The following is a 19256-nucleotide window of genomic DNA, read 5'->3' as shown; positions in this document are numbered from 1 at the left end:
TGTATGTGCATGCGTGTGTGTGTGTGTGTGTGGTTTGGAACATTAGTGTGTGTTATCGCCATGCAGTTACTGTACATGCCCACCATTCCCTTGTCCACTCAGCTCTGGAGTCAGAGAGGGCAAGCTAGAGTGAGTTAACCCTTTACATTTGTGGGAATTGGCCTATATGGATAGGGCTAAATTGAAATGTTTCTTACAGAAGAAATATGGAAAGTATATGTATAACCATGGTAGCCATTGAAATGGAACAGTTTGGAGATAATGGGAAAACAGTTCACCTGACAAAAGACTGAATCCAAACATTGCACTGTTGATTTCTGTGCATTTTACATTTACTGTACTTTTCGCCGCATTTGTTGATAACGAAATCTGAAAATATTCTGGATACATTCAGTAACATGATAAGAATATTATTGGAAAATTTAGGGTAGGTGCAACATGAGACAAAAAAATGTAAAGGGTTTGAGTGAGAGGTCTAACTGTTGTCTCCAAATGGCTACACACCTCTCTGAAGTGTGCACAGTTCATAAGTAATTTCATTGCACTTTTATGACTCAAAGAAGCAGGGGTTGGAACCAAAATTATTTCCCAGTTGTTTCGACCCACTATTTTTTTTCGTTTCGTTCCACTGTTCGGATTAGCAAAATAAAGTTCTGAACCAGTTCGAACCCCCCAAAAAGTAACGGTTGAAATCGTTCCTTTCTGTTCCTTTTTTAACCTGTGAAATCAACTGTTTTTTTTTTACATTTAGTTCATTAAATGACTTCACCAATAAGTGTGGATAGAGCAGGCAAGCTAATTGTTTACATGCGTGATGGACAGGCAAGTGTAGCCTATGGCGCAAGATGCAAAACATTTTGCGGGTGGGGAGAGAGTGAGAGAGGGTTGAGGAGGCTTGAAGTGCTGGGCATCTTGTTATGACATGCGTTATATGAATTAGGTCCACAGAATTATACCTAGGAGCAGCTTATATTGAGGAACTTTTGAATGTCCTTTTGAGGTAGCCTAAACACGCGCACACACACTGGCAAAGATTTTCAGCTTGCAGGCAGACACTGGAATACGTTTCAGAGTGACAGAGTGAGGGCATTTCATAGGGGCTTTGTTGCATTTTTTTGTGTGACTAGAAAAAAATGCCTGCAACGTAAAATAACGTTTTTAACCGGTTCCCATGCTTTTATAATAACGGTTCTGTTCCAGAACAGTATGGATCACTTTCATTTCAGGTTCCGTTTCTGTTCCTTTAATTATTTTTTTATTTTTTTACGGTTTTCAGTTCTGTTCCCTGAACCAGTTCCAACCCTGGCAAAGAAGTGTCTTCAACTATAAAGATAAAGATGTTTTCTTTTTTATTGTCACATAGTCTGGATATGTGCATTGAAATGTGTTGTTTTACAGGGTCAGCCATAGTAGTTTGCCGCCCCTGGAGCAAATTAGGGTTAAGTGCCTTGCTCATGGGCACATCGACAGATTTTTCACCTTGTTGGCTCAGGTATTCGAGCCAGCGAACTTTCAGTTACTGGCCCAACGCTCTAACCACTAGGCTGCCTGCCGCCCCACTAAGGTGCATTTTTTTTTTAGCTTTCCTAGCTGTGCCGTTGAGGAACTAGAGCAAGCACACTTGTAGTCGTTTTGTTTGGAACACATCCCTGCATCCCCGCCATCACACAATTACTGTTGTTGTTTACGCAATCCAAAAATTGTCAATTATAGATCGCAATCTGGGTCAGGTGGGCATAATTTGAAATCTTGTTTTATTGCCAACATGAGTAGCTTTCACAAGGCAATTCAGAGAAGCATATCGTAATTTTGGTTTGCATAGAATGGAGTCATGAGTGCATTCGGATGCAATTTTCTTCACAATATAGCGAACAGGCTCATTTTGTTCAGGACAACCCAGGGTATAATACCATGCCATCTTTGAACTGTTGATCAAACATAGTGATCATGAATGTTGACACTGTTCCAGTGGCATGCATTAAAACGTGTGCCTTTTTTGTGGCTTTCTTATGCAAATTACATTTTTACATTTTAGTCATTTAGCAGACGCTCTTATCCAGAGTGACTTACAGTTAGTGAGTGCATACATTTTCATACTGGCCCCCCGTGGGACACGAACCCACAACCCTGGCGTTGCAAGCGCCATGCTCTACCAACTGAGCTACACGTGGCCTTACTATGAACTAATTAAAACGTGTCAATACTAACATCATATTAAGGTGTGGAACATTCATTGTGTGACAAGAAATAACTAGCAGGTCTATTACGCTCCACAATTCAAATGTGGGAACATGGCGGCTCTCAACACCAGGCAACAGAAAGAGCTGGCCGCTACTATACGAGAGAGATTGTTTGTGATGAGATTACCTCTTCCCTCGACTTACAATTAAAACCAGTAAATGAATCATTGGCAGTGCTCACTGCTAAAGTGGACACCTATTCAACCAAAGTGGAATGTCTGGAGAAGACAGCCAATGCGACAGGTGTGACTCCATGACCTGGAAACAGCACAAGGTCAAACTCCGAAAACAGAATCACTCAAATCATTCCCGTAAATTCAATGTGTGGGTCACAGGACTTGAAACTGGTGTGGAAGCGGGCAACCCAATGTCCTTCATGAGCGATCTTTTCTATGAACTGTTCGGGCAGGAGAAGCTGGGTTCCGTGCCGTTGATTAACATTGTGCACCGCACAGGTCAACTCCGCAACGTCTCTCGCTGTATGATTGTATGGATCCACAGCTTTGAAGTCAAGGGGCAAATTGTTCGCCTTGCAGCAGAATCTGGGGGTCTGAACTATGCAGGGAAGAGGATCAGCATCTACCCAGACCTGAGTGCCAAACTGCTAAAACAGAGACTTACAATGAGGTGAGATCCCAGCTACACAAGCTAAACTTGAGATGCAGCTTCATCCTCCCGGCAAAACTCATCTTGACTATCCAGAACACAACACGCACGTTTCCCACTGCCAAGGAAGCTCAAAACGTATTTGAGAAGCACATCAAACCCAACACACAAGGGGACAAGCGACAGATGGAACCCCATAACTGGCTCGTTATTCAGGTATGCTATCCATTCACAATCATAAAGACAATGTATGGCTACGATGCTGCCCTCAGTATAAGACAATGATGAGGATACCCCTCATGTTTGGGTACAAGGAGCAATATTACTATTATTGCCGAGCATTGAACTTGTTATAATTATACTGCCTATGGTCCAGCACATTTACCTAGTGATGACACCATGCCAATTAATGAACAAAAGACAATATATGGATCCTACAGCTATCCTATTTTGGACTGTTTAGGCATTAAGGCAGAATTTCCATATCTGTCATCTTCTTTTTGGTTTGTTTCTCGTTCCTTTTTTTCTTCATTACCCTGCTAACAAGTCTGCTAACTTAATTGTAAAGGTCTGAATTGGTTACTTATTTCGTTTTACTTTATTATCATTATGATTGGTTATTTTATATTTTATACCTTAAGGCCAAAAATATGCTGCATAAGAGATTTCATATGTAAGGCTGCCACTCACCGTTATGCTACGTCTCTGTAATTATAGTGCAGGGCAGGGGGAACCGGGGAGGGCTGTAGGCCAGGGAGGAAGGGGGCTGGGGAAGGGGGTTGGCGGGGAAAATGGGGGGCAGGGAAGGTGGAAAGATTTATATAGAGGGTCTTCTGGGTGGGGAGCGACCAATGGGTGTGTTTCCCTGTGGGTCCTGCTTTTATTTTACATCCATGGGCGAATCAACACTAAAGATAAGAAAATTGTGTTTATTAATGTGGATGCTCCAAATTCATATGTTCCAAAGTTTTTTGATTCGCTGAACAGCATATTGTTAGAATTAACTGAATACCAGCTGGTTATTGGGACAAACATGAATGCCATTCTGGACATGCGGGAGAAATCTAGTAAGACCAACTACAATCCACAGGCAACCAAGGATCTCCAACATATACTCTCTGATTACAACCTCATTGAATCATGGCGAGCTCATAACCCAACAGCAAAAGAGTACACTTTCTATTCAAACAGGCACAAAACTTTATCCCGAATCGATTTCGTACTATTATCTACTCCTCTATTTTCTTTAATACAGAAAAATATATTCGACATATGAGCCTATCTGATGATCATGATTATTGCTGCCAGATACAAATGTCAGAATCTCCTAAAAGAGCCACAAGATAGCGACTACTCTCTTCAAAGTCAAGACAGAACTACATTTGTTCATAAGACAGAGAGCAGAATTTGCCATCCATCAAGTTACACTCAATCATCACTTCCATGGTAATTGACCCAGTCGTCTACTGGCTAACAACCTTCACTGTAATGATCAATTCGTGGATATTGCAACTATTGAATCGGAATCAGGTGAATTACTATCAGAACCCAAATTAATCAAAGATTCTCTTGTTTCTGTAAAGAATTGTACACCTGACTGTAAATCCACACCAAGCCAGATCGAGTCCTTTTTAAAAGATATAAGAACTCCTCTTCTCTCAAGTGAGGAAGCAAATCACCATGAAGAAAGTCAAATCACCTAGTTGTGACGGTATTCCTCCTAAGGTCTATTTAACATTTTGGTGTCAATTAGGTCCACTTGAAATGATTAACGTAGCCGTTCACAAAGGTTCATTGGGAAGCGATGTAAATACAGCACTGATTTCACTTTTATTTAAAAAAGGTAAGGATGCCACCCTGTGCTCTCACTATCGACCTCTATCTTTGATAAATACAGATATTAAACTATTTAAAAAAATTCTGTCATCCCGTCTGGAAACCTACTTACCCAAATTGGTACATCTGGATCTAAGCAGGTTTGTTAAAAAACAATTATCCTCAGATAAACTCAGTCAGTCTATTACATATTTGACATGCTTCATCAGAAACCAAAGCTCCTTGGGCAGTTCTATCTCTCGACGCAGAAAAAGCTTTTGATAGACTAGAATGGTAATATCTTTGGTCGATTTTGGAACATATAGGACTTGGCTCCAATTTCATTGATATGATTAAAACACTGTATGCCAATCCCTCAGCCATAGTAATAACAGGCAATACCAGCTCTGTTCCACTCAGAATAACCAGAAGTAGAAGGCAAGGTGATCCCATCTCACCTCTGCTATTTTTATTGTCTATGGAGCCCCTGGCCGAGGCAATTGGACAATCTAAAGAAATTACACATTCTACAGATCACTTCATCTCATTATACGCCAACAATATCTTACTTTATCTAGACAATGTATCTCAATCCCTCCCCAAGACTTTGAAGGTCATAGACAAATTCAGCTCCATCTCCAGTTATAAAATAAATCTGCCCTACTGCCTCTCAAGACCCCGATGGAGGACTCCATCTCTACTTATGGTATCCCAATCGTTTCCCATTTTAAATATTTGGGAATAGACATTTCCTTCCTTAAATAAAATGATTGCCAGAAACTTTAACAGAATGCTCAAATCAATTCAATCAGACCTCAGTAGATGGACTATCCAAGTTGCTTTAACCAGCAGAATATCTACTGTAAAATAAATATATTGCCACGGATGAATTTCTGTAGTTCAATTCTTCAGGACTTCTGGCTATAGGGATCAAATCCATAGTGCGGGTTCAAATTGTACAGTGCATTCGGAAAGTATTCAGGCCCCTTGACCTTTTCCACATTTTGTTACGTTACAGCCTCAGTCTACATAACCATAATGACAAAGCAAAATAGGTTTATATTTTTTTGTGCATATATACACTACCGGTCAAAAGTTTTAGAACACCTACTCATTCAAGGGTTTTTCTTTATTTGTACTATTTTCTGCATTGTAGAATAATAGTGAAGACATCAAAACTATGAAATAACGCATATGAAGTCATGTAGTAACCCAAAAAGTATTAAACAAATCAAAATATATTTGAGATTCTTCAAATAGCCACCCTTCCTTGATGACAGCTTTGCACACTCTTGGCATTCTCTCAACTAGCTTCACCTGGAATACTTTCCCAACAGTCTTGAAGGAGTTCCCACGTATGCTGAATGCTGAGCATTTGTTGGCTACTTTTCCTTCACTCTGCGGTCCGACTCATCCCAAACCATCTCAATTATTTTTTTGTGCATATATACACTACCGGTCAAAAGTTTTAGAACACCTACTCATTCAAGGGTTTTTCTTTATTTGTACTATTTTCTGCATTGTAGAATAATAGTGAAGACATCAAAACTATGAAATAACGCATATGAAGTCATGTAGTAACCCAAAAAGTATTAAACAAATCAAAATATATTTGAGATTCTTCAAATAGCCACCCTTCCTTGATGACAGCTTTGCACACTCTTGGCATTCTCTCAACTAGCTTCACCTGGAATACTTTCCCAACAGTCTTGAAGGAGTTCCCACGTATGCTGAATGCTGAGCATTTGTTGGCTACTTTTCCTTCACTCTGCGGTCCGACTCATCCCAAACCATCTCAATTTGGTTGAGGTCGGGGGATTGTGGAGGCCAGGTCATCTGATGCAGCATTCCATCACTCTCCTTCTTGGTAAAATAGCCCTTACGCAGCCTGGAGGTGTATTGGGTCATTGTCCTGTTGAAAAACAAATGATAATCCCACCAAGCCCAAACCAGATGGGATAGCGTATCACTGCAGAATGCTGTGGTAGCCATGCTGGTTAAATGTGCCTTGAATTCTAAATAAATCTAAGACAGTGTCACCAGCAAAGCACCCCCACACCACATCACACCACCTCCTCCATGCTTCACGGTGGGAACCACACATGCAGAGATCATCCGTTCACCTTCTCTGCGTCTCACAAAGACACGCCGGTTGGAACCAAAAATCTCCAATTTGGACTCCAGACCAAAGGACAAATTTCCACCGGTCTAATGTCCATTACTCATGTCTCTTGGCCCAAGCAAGTCTTTTCTTCTTATTGGTGTCCTGTAGTAGTGGTTTCTTTGCAGCAATTCGACCATAAAGGCCTGATTCACGCAGTCTCCTTTGAACAGTTGATGTTTAGATGTGTCTGTTACTTGAACTCTGTGAAGCATTTATTTGGGCTGCAGTTTCTGAGGTGCAGTTAACTCTAATGCACTTATCCTCTGCAGCAGAGGTAACTCTGGGTCTTCCTTTCCTGTGGCGGTCCTCATGAGAGCCAGTTTCATCATAGCGCTTGATCGTTTTTGCGACTGCAATTGAAGAAACGTTCAAAGTTCTTGAAATCTTCCGGATTGACTGACCTTCATTTCTTAAAGTAATGATGGACTGTCTTTTCTCTTTGCTTATTTGAGTTGTTCTTGCCATAATATGGGCTTGGCCTTTTACCAAATAAGGCTATCTTCTGTATACCACCCCTACCTTTTCACAACACAACTGATTGGCTCAAACGCATTAAGAAGGAAATAAATTCCACAAATTAACTTTTGAGAAGGCACACCTGTTAATTGAAATGCATTCCAGGTGACTACCTCATGAAGCTGGTTGAGAGAATGCCAATAGTGTGCAAAGCTGTCATCAAGGCAAAGGGTGGCTACTTTGAAGAATCTCAAATATAAATGTTTTGGTTACTACATGATTCCCTATGTGTTTTTTCATAGTTTTGATGTCTTCACTATTATTCTACAATGTAGAAAATAGTAAAAATAAAGAAAAACCCTTGAATGAGTGGGTGTGTTCAAACTTTTTTGACTGGTACTTTAAGTATTCAGACCCTTTACTCAGTACTTTGTTGAATCACCTTTGGCAGCGATTACAGCCTCAAGTCTTCTTGGGTATGAAGTGGGTAAGTTTGGCACACCTGTATTTGGGGAGGTTCTCCCATTCTTCTCTGTAGATCCTCTCAAACTCTGTCAGGTTGGATGGGGAGCGTTGCTGCACAGCTATTTTCAGGCCTCTCCAGAGATGTTAGATCGGGTTCAAGTCCGGGCTCTGGCTGGGCCACTCAATGACATTCAGAGACTTGTCCCGAAGCCACTACTGCATTGTCTTGGCTGTGTGGTTATGGTCTTTGTCCTGTTGGACGGTGAAACCTCGCCCCAGTATGAGGTCCTGAGTGCCCTGGAGCAGGTTTTCATCAAGTAGCTCTCTGTACTTTGCTCTGTTCATCTTTCCCTCGATCCTGACTAGTCTCCCAGTCCCTGCCGCTGAAAAACATCCCCACAGCATGATTCTGCCACCACCATGCTTCACCGAAGGGATGTTGCCAGGTTTCCTCCAGACGTGACGCTTGGTATTCAGGCCAAAGAGTTCAATCTTGGTTTCATCAGACCAGAGAATCTTGTTTCTCATGGTCTGAGAGTCCTTTAGGTGCCTTTTGGCAAACTCCAAGTGGGCTTTCATGTGGCTTTTACTGAGGAGTGGCTTCCGTCTGGCCACTCTACCATAAAGGCCTGATTGGTGGAGTGCTGCAGAGATGGTTGTCCTTCTGGAAGGTTCTCCTATCCCCACAGAGACACTCTGGAGCTCTGTCAGAGTGACCCTTAGGTTCGTGGTCACCTCCCTGACCAAAGCCCTTCTCCCCCGATTGCTCAGTTTGGCCGGGTGGCCAGCTCTAGGAAGAGTCTTGGTTGTTCCAAACTTCTTCCGTTTTAAGTATGATTGAGGCCACTGTGTTCTTGGGGACCTTCAATGCTGCATACATTTTTTGGTACCCTTCCCCAGATCTGTGCTTCGACACAATCCTGTCTCGGAGCTCTATGGACAATTCTTTCGACGTCATGGCTTGGTTTTTGCTCTGACATGCACTGTCAACTCTGGGACCTTATATAGACAGGTGTGTGCCTTTCCAAATCATGTCCAATTAATTGAATGTACCACAGGTGGACTCCAATCAAGTTGTAGAAAACCTGTTTTCGCCCATTGTGAGGTATTGTGTGTAGATTGAGGAAAAATGTATTTTAATCCATTTTAGAATAAGGCTGTAACGTAACAAAATGTGGAAAAAGTCATGGACAGTAATAGTTTGAAAACATTCCAAGATTTGAAAGACACATTCACATACCAGGCAAATCCTTTTTAAGGATAAGTTAAGTTATGCTGGCCTATAGAGTCCCTTGGGAAACCCAACTACCGAACCTTCCAGTGATAGGATTTATAAATAAATGATCTGGGCTCCCGAAAGGGCTGATCTCTATAATATATAAACAACTTTTGGAAAGCTCATTCTGTGCTGGCCAGTAAAAAATGATGGTCCACAGATCTAATTGAATCTGAACAACACTTTAATTGGAACAGAATATCTAAAAATATGACCTTGGCATCCCGTAATCCAAACCATCAATTTATACATTTTAAGTATGTTCACAGACTGTTCCAAACGGACCCGAGGACATCTAGACCTGTTCCGTATAGACCTGCTCCGATCCCAGTAAGGAAAGCAGCAGAAAAGTATATTTTTAAGCTACTTTATTAACCAGAGCTGATAAAGCGCGAGGGAGAAGAGGAAAAGAGAGGTGACGCTCTAGCAGGGGCCACGCTGTGTGTGTGTAGGCTACTGTGAGTGTGAGCAAGTGACATGGTGAGCAGGAGGATGGAGGGAGAGATGAGAGACAGTAACCAACCAAGCCGACTCACGCTATAGTAGACTAATAGGGGCCATAGCTAGGTTATTTATCATCCAATATGATTACGTATTACCTGTCTTGACTGCATCAAACCGGGAGAAGCTAGTTAAGCTAGCGATGCTAACAGAGACATGCAACCTCACAAACAACAACTCCATTCAAAATATTAAGTAGCAGCCTACCTGTTGTCTCTTGGTTGTTGTAGCCTAACCTTCTTCTTCCTTTTGACTTTTAATTCCGTCCATTTCTTAGATATCTCCTAACTTTTTCCACACACGGAGGCTCTATGACTGTAGCCTATTGCCGCTTTGATGACTTATGATTGGCCAACAACAACAAGCTACACACACCATTCTCGTGAAAAGCAAGAGCAGCAGCATAAGTTATACAATTTCTCTCTTTCTCGCTCTCTCTCTGGCTCTACTGCAGCTGTACATGGCCTTTCGGACAAGTCAGTTAAAATTACACATACCTGAGACCAATGTTCCCTCAAAAACAAGTAGGCACTAAGCAAATTTCAGGTCTGCTGAGCGCAAACTTGAACGTTGTGAAAATTCAGTGCAACTTCCAGTGCGCGTTTACTGTGAACACTGAGGCTGTACCCGCTTTAAGTTCGTTTTAACAGTGGCCAAGTAGGCTACTGTGGCTGTTTGGTGATATAGGCCTACCAGAGTGGCCTACCATAAACTATGGAGAAAATGCATCCCATAACATTTTGTCATGGAAATAGCTGTTATATTATTCAGCCTACAGTAGCAACCAATGTGTGATGCTCAATGTAGACCTACATTCCATGATACTTTTGAAAAATACATGCAGGGCTTGGAGGTGACTGAAAATGTTGTTGTGTTTAATGCAAGAAACCACTTTACAAAATAAAATGCATTATTATTCCCATACCATTATTACAGAGAATCTGCCCCTTTAAGACAAAAAATGTATATGGGTATGAGTGTAAAGGCTTAAATGAGGGATAGGGCAGAAATGTTGTCATAGAAAAGACATTCCCTTGGTTAATTCTGTGTGTGTGTGCGCACCTGTGTGTGCGCCTGTGTGTGTGTGACAACATTAGATGTGGACAGCAGCTTGCAGAGGCCTAGCCCCGCCCCTTCTGAGAACTCCTCCAGTGTGGAGCTGTTAGCCCCTCCCCCTCAGCAGAACACATGGGTCATATTCGAAGAGAAGCCCTGGCCCTCGCCCAGTCCGCAGTCGCAGGTAAAAGGTAATTACACACTCATTAGAGCTTTCTAGCTCTGTAGAATACTGTACAATGTGAACTCTCGCACACTGTGTATACTTGCAAAAATAACCTTTATTAAAAGTACACAGGTTCTGGTCACAGGTTCCCCCTATCATGATGATTTGGTCACCTCCTCCTATTTCTCCTTCTGTTCTTCCTCTTCCCTACCATCCCTCTATTCTCTCTGTCTATCCTTTCATCTCCTCCACTGTTTTCTTCTCCTCTGTCATTTTGCTTTGTTCTCCCTGTCATCTTCATCTTAACCTTCACCTCCCTCTCTCTGTTCACTCTTCCTTCTTCTCTGTCTTTATTGCCGCATTCCTCCTTCTCCACCCTCCTCTTCTTCCTGCTCTTCGTCACCTCGAAAGCGACAGACAGAGATGGATGTCTGTTGATGTCTATCCAATGCAGTAGAGTATGCTGGGTAATGGCGCCCTGCTCGATGGCTGCCACCCAGGAGTGTATGTGTCACTCTTTGCTGGTCTCTGAAGTGGTGCACTAACACACACAACACAGTCAACACCAACACACACACCTCCAAGGCCGAAAAGTAGCCATTGTACCACACATACCCACTTGGGGGGAGGAGGAAAGGGTGAATCAAGGACATTTATATCTCAAAATAGTTTATCTTTAGAAAATTGAAAAACAGTAATTGTTTTATAGTGTACACAACCAATGTTAAAATCACAGCATTGTAATTCCAACAAAACATTTAACATTTTCACCAAAGGGTTTTAATGGTTGTTTATGGAAGTCATTGTTGATTGCCAAAACTGCATTTAAACTAACAGACAATCATCATTGGTATTGGGGGTATTTATGCCCCATACTCGTTTGTAAAAGTCTTGATTAACAAAGAGTAGATGATCACATTGAGTCATTAGAACACTAGCTAACTACATGTAACTGCCAAAATAAAGGAAACACCAGCATAAAGTGTCTTAAAGGAGGGCTGAACACATTTTGGGGGGGTCATTACCAAATGCAGCGGCCATGACTGAAGCCAAACGAGCAATGTGGGTGTCTGTTGTGTCTGTTCGCATGTGGAAAGCGTTTATACATTCTCTCTGCCAAAACAGTACACAGTTACAGTCACTCACCCTTCTACACTGAACAAATATATGAACGCAACATGCAACAATTTCAACGATTTTACTGAGTTACAGTTCAGAAAATCAGTCAATTGAAATAAATTCATTAGGCCGCAATCTATGGATTTCACATGACTGGGAATACAGATATGCATCTGTTGGTCACAGTTACCTTAAAAAAAAGTAGGGGCGTGGGTCAGAAAACCAGTCCGTATCTGGTGTGACCACCATTTGCCTCATGCAGCGTGACACATCTCCTTCGCATAGAGTTGATCGGGCTGTTGATTATTGCCTGTGGAATGTTGTCCCACTCCTCCTCAATGTCTGTGAGAAGTTGCTGGATATTAGCGGGAACTGGAACACGCTGTCGTACATGTCGATCCAGAGCATCCCAAACATTCTCAATGGGTGACATGTCTGGTGAGTATGCAGGCCATGGAGGAACTGGGAAATGTTCAGCTTCAGGAATTGTGTACAGATCCTTGAGACATGGGTCCGTGCACTATCATGCCTAAACATGAGGTGATGGTGGCGGATGAATGGCATGACAATGGGCCTCAGGATCTCATGACGGTATCTCGGTGCATTCAATATGCCATTGATAAAATGCAATTGTGTTCGTTGTCCGTAGCTTCTGCCTGCCCATACCATAACCCCACCGCCACCATGGGGCACTCTGTTCATAACGTTGACATCAGCAAACCACTTGCCCACACAACGCCATACATGCTGTCTGCCATCTGCCCGGTACCGTTGAAACCGGGATTAATCCGTGAAGAGCACACTTCTCCAGTGTGCCAGTGGCCATCGAAGGTGAGCATTTGCCCACTGAAGTCAGTTACAACGCCGAACTGCAGTCAGGTCAAGACCCTGGTGGAAGATGACGAGTACGCAGATGAGCTTCCCTGAGACGGTTTCTAACAGTTTGTGCAGAAATTATTTGGTTGTGCAAACCCACAGTTGTCCGGGTGGCTGGTCTCCAATGATCCCTCAGGTGAAGAAGCCAGATGTGTAGGTCCTGGGTTGGCGTGTTTACACCTGGTCTGCGGTTGTCAGGCCGGTTGGACGTACTGTGGGTAGAGTTAAAGTGACTATGCATAGATAATAAACAGAGAGTAGCAGCAGCGTAAAAGAGGGGGTGGGGTGGGGTGTGGTGAGGTGGGGGGACAATGCAAATAGTCCGGGTAGCCATGAAGCCATGATTAGCTGTTCAGGAGTCTTATGGCTTGGGGGTAAAAGCTGTTAAGAAGCCTTTTGGACCTAGACTTGGCGCTCAGGTACTGCTTGCTGTGCGGTAGCAGAGAGAACAGTCTATGACTAGGGTGGCTGGAGTCTTTGACAATTGTTAGGGCCTTCCTCTGACACCGCCTTGAATAGAGGTCCTGGATGGCAGGAAGCTTGGTCCCAGTGATGTACTGGGCCGTACACACTACCCACTGTAGTGCCTTGCTGTCGGAGGTTGAGCAGTTGCCATACCAGGCAGTGATGCAACCGGTCAAGATGCTCTCGATGGTGCAGCTGTATAACTTTCTGAGGATCAGAGGACCCATGCCAAATCTTGGAAATTTAATCAAAGCCTATTGGATGATAATTTATTTATAATTAGAACAAAGGAATTTATAACTGACTTTTTCCAACATAACATAGGTACAGCGAATCCCCTTATTGTATGGGACACCTTTAAATGTGCCTTTAGAGGCCATGCAATTCAGTACTCATCTTGAAAACAAAAGCAATTTTAGGTCAAAAGAGTTTATACTAAGAAAGGAAATAGAAAGTCTAACAGAACAGATAGATAGCAATAAAAACTGTAACATAGAGGATCAGAATAAATTAGAGGAAAAACAAAAAGAAATGGAGAAACTTATTCAAGATAGATCAAGTGTAATATATTATAAAAATAAAGCAAACTGGATGGAATATGGGGAAAAATGCACAAAATTATTTTTTAATCTTCAACATAGGAATGCTACCAAAAAGAACTTAATGAAACTGGTTACAATTGACGGAGTCACCCATAATTCACCAAATGATATTTTGAAGGAAGAAACAAAGTACTTTAAGCATATGTTTTCTTTTCAGACGCCTCCATCTCCTCTAACTGAAGCTAATTGTAGAGATTTTTTTTCTATTGATAATGTCAAATTAACAGCCACACAGAAAGACTCATGTGAAGGTGAAATTACAGAGGAGGAACTTCTGGATGCAATTAAAGACTTTAAGTCCGGGAAAACTCCAGGGTTGGATGGCATACCAGTCGAGGTATACCAAACCTTTTTTGATATACTAAGAGGACCGTTATTAGCATGTTTTAACCACTCCTATGTAAATGGTAGATTATCTGACACTCAAGAAGGTCTGATCTCATTATGACTGAAACAGGATACAAGTGGAAAATATAAAGATCCAGTCCAGTTACAAAATTGGAGGCCCCTTACACTTCAGTGTTGTGATGCAAAAATCCTAGCAAAATGTATAGCGCATAGAATTAAAAAGGTATTGTCGGATATTATTCATTCTAATCAGACAGGTTTTTTACATGGAAGATACATTGGAGATAATATAAGGCAAGTATTGGAAACAATAGAACACTATGGAAAATATGGGAAACCAGGCCTGCTATTCATAGCAGACTTCAAAAAGGCATTTGATAAAGTTCGACTGGGGTTTATATATAAATGCCTGGAGCATTTCAATTTTGGAGAATCTCTTATAAAATGGGTCAAAATCATGTATAGTAACCCTAGGTGTAAAATAGTAAATAATGGCTATTTCTCAGAAAGTTTTAAACTGTCAAGAGGAGTGAAACAAGGTTGTCCACTATCGGCATATCTATTTATTGTGGCCATCGAGATGTTAGCTATTAAAATCAGATCCAATAATAATATCAGAGGATTAGAAATCCAGGGCTTAAAAACAAAGGTGTCATTGTACGCTGATGATTCATGTTTTCTTTTAAATCCACAACTAGAATCCCTCCACAGCCTCATAGAGGATCTAGATACATTTTCTAACCTCTCTGGATTACAACCAAATTATGACAAATGTACTATATTACGTATTGGATCACTAAAAAATACAATTTTTACATTACCATGTACTTTACCAATAAAATGGTCTGATGGTGATGTGGATATACTCGGAATACATATCCCAAAGGAAATAAATGATCTCACTTCAATACATTTTAATAGAAAGTTAGCAAAAATAGATAAGATCTTACTACCATGGAAAGGAAAATACCTGTCAATTTGTGAAAAAATCACCCTGATTAACTCTTTAGTATTATCCCAGTTTACATATTTGCTTATGGTCCTGCCGACGCCTAGCGAACAGTTTTTTAAATTATATGAGAAAAAAATATTCAATTTTATTTGGAACGGCAAGCCAGACAAAATTAAAAGAGCATATTTATATAATGCATATGAATTCGGAGGACAGAAATTATTAAATATTAAAGCATTAGACCTATCACTAAAAGCTTCAGTCATACAAAAGTTATACTTAAATCCGAACTGGTTCTCAAGCAAATTAGTAAGATTGTCTCACCCAATGTTCAAGAAAGGCCTTTTTCCCTTTATTCAGATTACAACCTCTCGCTTTCAGTTATTTGAAAAGGAAATAATCTCCTAAATGTCACCATTTCTAAAACAAGCCATAGAAAGTTGGTTGCAATTTCAATTTAATCCTCCAGAAACGACAGAACAAATAATGCAACAAATATTGTGGTAAATTCAAATATACTAATTGACAAAAAACCTTTATTTTTTGACAGAATGTTTAAAAAAGGTATAATCTTCGTAAATGATATCATCGGTAGGACTGGTGGAGTTATGTCGCACATGCAGCTAACAAAAACATATGGAAATGTCTGCTCTACCCAAAATTACAACCAAATAATTGCAGCCTTACCGCAAAAGTGGAAGAGGAAAGTGGAAGGGGGGAGAAAGTAAGGAACTTGTCTGTCGGCCTTGCATTAAAGAACATAATTGGTTAAGGAAAACTGTGATAAATAAAAAAGTATATCAGTTTCACTTAAGGACCAAAGGATTGACAGCCGTCCCATATAGATTGCAAAATAGTTGGGAAGAGATCTTTGACGTACCGATCCCATGGCATAGTGTTTATGAACTGACACGGAAAACGACACTGGATTCAAAAATTAGAATCTTTCAATTTAAATTATTATATAAAATTCTTGCTACCAATAGAATGTTATTTATATGGGGGATACAATCTTCCCAGCTCTGCAGATTTTGCTGTGAAGAGACAGAATCATTAGATCATTTGTTTTGGTTCTGTCCATTTATAGCTTGTTTTTGGACACAGGTCCAGGAATGGCTAAAGGATTGCAATATTTACCTGGAACTAACCTTGCAGATAGCATTACTGGGTGATCTAAAAAGTCATAGTCAATCAATCAATAATATAATAATACTTTTAGCAAAAATGTTTATTTTTAATTCACAATCTGTAGAAGCAATGAGAATAGAAAGGTTCAGAACTTTTGTAAAACATCACAGTACGGTTGAAATATATATGGCAAATAGAAATCCTATATGGATGGTGTTAAGAGATAGATGGGAGGTATTGAATAGAGTTGAAGGATGGGACTAATAACAAAAAACAACAAATAATAACAAAGATATCTAATAATGTAAGCATACTGTGTCCATAATAAGTATATAGGTTGTATGTCGGGAGCTTTTGGGAAAGAGCACAGTTAGAAAGATATGGCATATAGAAGCAAACCGGATGGACATCATGAAAATGATCGGAGAGGTTGAGAGTAGAAGAAGTTCAGGAGCCAAAAAAAAAAAAAAAAAAATATATATATATATATATATATATATATATATATATATATATATATATATATATATATATATATATATATATATATATAATATAATTATTGTAAAATTAACTCTGTCCATAACGTGTAGATAGTAATTATAGACCGGAAGTAGAGGCCTGGGCATTGTTGTTCACTAATTTACTCCAAGTAGGGAAAGGATGGTGGGGTTGAAAAGTAATAAAGGGGAGTATATATATTTTAAAAAAACAAAAAAAAACATGGGGGATTGGAAGTGATGCAGACAATTACATTGATAGATTGTATCTTCTATCTGCAATAAAGCTGATCCATTCCCCCCGAAGGAAAAAAAAAATATATATATATATTTTCAGTTTCCTGAGGGGGAATAGGTTTTGTTGTGCCCTCTTCACGACTGTCTTGGTGTGTTTGGACCATGATGGGTTGTTGGTGATGTGGACACCAAGGAACTTGAAGCTCTCAACCTGTTCCACTACAGCCCCGTCGATGAGAATGGGGGCGTGCTCAGTCCTCTTTTTTTTTTTTCCAGTAGTCCACAATCATCTCCTTTGTCTTGAGGGAGAGGTTGTTATCCTGGCACCACACGGCCAGGTCTCTGACCTCCAGCCTATAGGCTGTCTCGTCATAGTCGTGATCAGGCCTACCACTGTTGTGTCGTCAGCAAACCTAATGATGGTGTTGGAGTCGTGCCTGGCCATGCAGTCATGGGTGAACAGGGAGTACAGGAGGGGACTGAGCACGCACCCCTGAGGGGCCCCCGTGTTGAGGATCTGCGTGGCAGATGTGTTGTTACCTACCCTTACAACCTAGGGGCGGCCTGTCAGGAAGTCCAGGATCCAGTTACAGAGGCAGGTGTTTAGTCCCAGGATCCTTAGCTTAGTGATGAGCTTTGAGGGCACTATGGTGTTGAACGCTGAGCTGTAGTCAATGAATAGCATTCTCACGTAGGTGTTCCTCTTGTCCAGGTGGGAAACGGCAGTGTGGAGTGCAATAGAGATTGCATCATCTGTAAATCTATTGGGACGGTATGCAAATTGGAGTGGGTCTAGGGTTTCTGGGATAATTGTGTTGGTGTGAGCCATGACCAGCCTTTCAAAGCACTTCATGGTTACAGATGTGAGTGCTACGGGACGGTAGTCATTTAGGCAGGTTGTCTTAGTGTTCTTGGGTACAGGGACTATGGTGGTCTGCTTGAAACATGTTGGTATTACAGACTCAGTCAGGGACATGTTGAAAATGTCAGTGAAGACATTTGCCAGTTGGTCAGCGCATACTTGGAGTACGCGTCCTGGTAATCCGTCTGGCCCTGTGGCCTTGTGAATGTTGAGAGCGTGATCACATAGTCATCCGTATCAGCTGATGCTCTCATGCATGCTTCAGTGTTGCTTGCCTCGAAGTGAATATAGAAGTGATTTAGCTCATCTGGTAGGCTCGTGTCAATGGGCAGCTCGCGGCTGTGCTTCCCTTTGTAGTCTGTAATAGTTTGGAAGCCCTGCCACATCTGACGACCGTCGGAGCCGGTGTAGTACGATTCAATCTTAGTCCTGTATTGAATCTTTGCCTGTTTGATGGTTCGTTGGAGGGCATAGCGGGATTTCTTATAAGCGTCCGGGTTAGAGTCCCACTCCTTGAAAGCGGCAGCTCTACCCTTTAGCTCAGTGCGGATGTTGGCTGTAATCCATGGCTTCTGGTTGGGGTATGTATGTACAGTTGAAGTCGTTAGTTTACATACACTTACAGTGAGGGGAAAAAAGTATTTGATCCCCTGCTGATTTTGTACGTTTGCCCACTGACAAAGACATGATCAGTCTATAATTTTAATGGTAGGTTTATTTGAACAGTGAGAGACAGAATAACAACAACAAAATCAAGAAAAACACATGTCAAAAATGTATAAATTGATTTGCATTTTAATGAGGGAAATAACTATTTGATCCCTCTGCAAAACATGACTTAGTACTTGGTGGCAAAACCCTTGTTGGCAATCACACAGGTCAGACGTTTCTTGTAGTTGGCCACCAGGTTTGCACACATCTCAGGAGGGATTTTGTCCTACTCCTCTTTGCAGATCTTCTCCAAGTCATTAAGGTTTCGAGCCTTACGTTTGGCAACTCGAACCTTCAGCTCCCTCCACAGATTTTCTATGGGATTAAGGTCTGGAGACTGGCTAGGCCACTCCAGGACCTTAATGTGCTTCTTCTTGAGCCACTCCTTTGTTGCCTTGGCCGTGTGTTTTGGGTCATTGTCATGCTGGAATACCCATCCACGACCCATTTTCAAAGCCCTGGCTGAGGGAAGGAGGTTCTCACCCAAGATTTGATGGTACATGGCCCCGTCCGTCGTCCCTTTGATGCGGTGAAGTTGTCCTGTCCCCTTAGCAGAAAAACACCCCCAAAGCATAATGTTTCCACCTCCATGTTTGACGGTTGGGATGGTGTTCTTGGGGTCATAGGCAGCATTCCTCCTCCTCCAAACACGGCGAGTTGAGTTGATGCCAAAGAGCTCGATTTTGGTCTCATCTGACCACAACACTTTCA

General features: G+C 41.4%; 1 protein-coding gene across 2 annotated transcripts in view; it reads left to right on the top strand.

The window, feature by feature from the left end:
- Window positions 1-19256, top strand: part of ston2 (stonin 2) — a 59152-nt gene that overhangs the window by 10224 nt on the left and 29672 nt on the right. The window contains exon 3 of one of the 2 annotated variants that reach the window (XM_041848278.2): window positions 10621-10770. The exons of the other annotated variant lie outside the window; for it this stretch is intronic. Coding sequence (XP_041704212.2) covers window positions 10621-10770 — 150 coding nt within the window. The remainder of the gene's footprint in view (window positions 1-10620; window positions 10771-19256) is intronic. 2 annotated transcript variants of the gene reach the window in all.

This window comes from Coregonus clupeaformis, chromosome 25, assembly GCF_020615455.1.
Source record: "Coregonus clupeaformis isolate EN_2021a chromosome 25, ASM2061545v1, whole genome shotgun sequence".
Classification (NCBI taxonomy): domain Eukaryota; kingdom Metazoa; phylum Chordata; class Actinopteri; order Salmoniformes; family Salmonidae; genus Coregonus; species Coregonus clupeaformis.
This window is presented reverse-complemented; position numbering and strand designations above follow the sequence as displayed.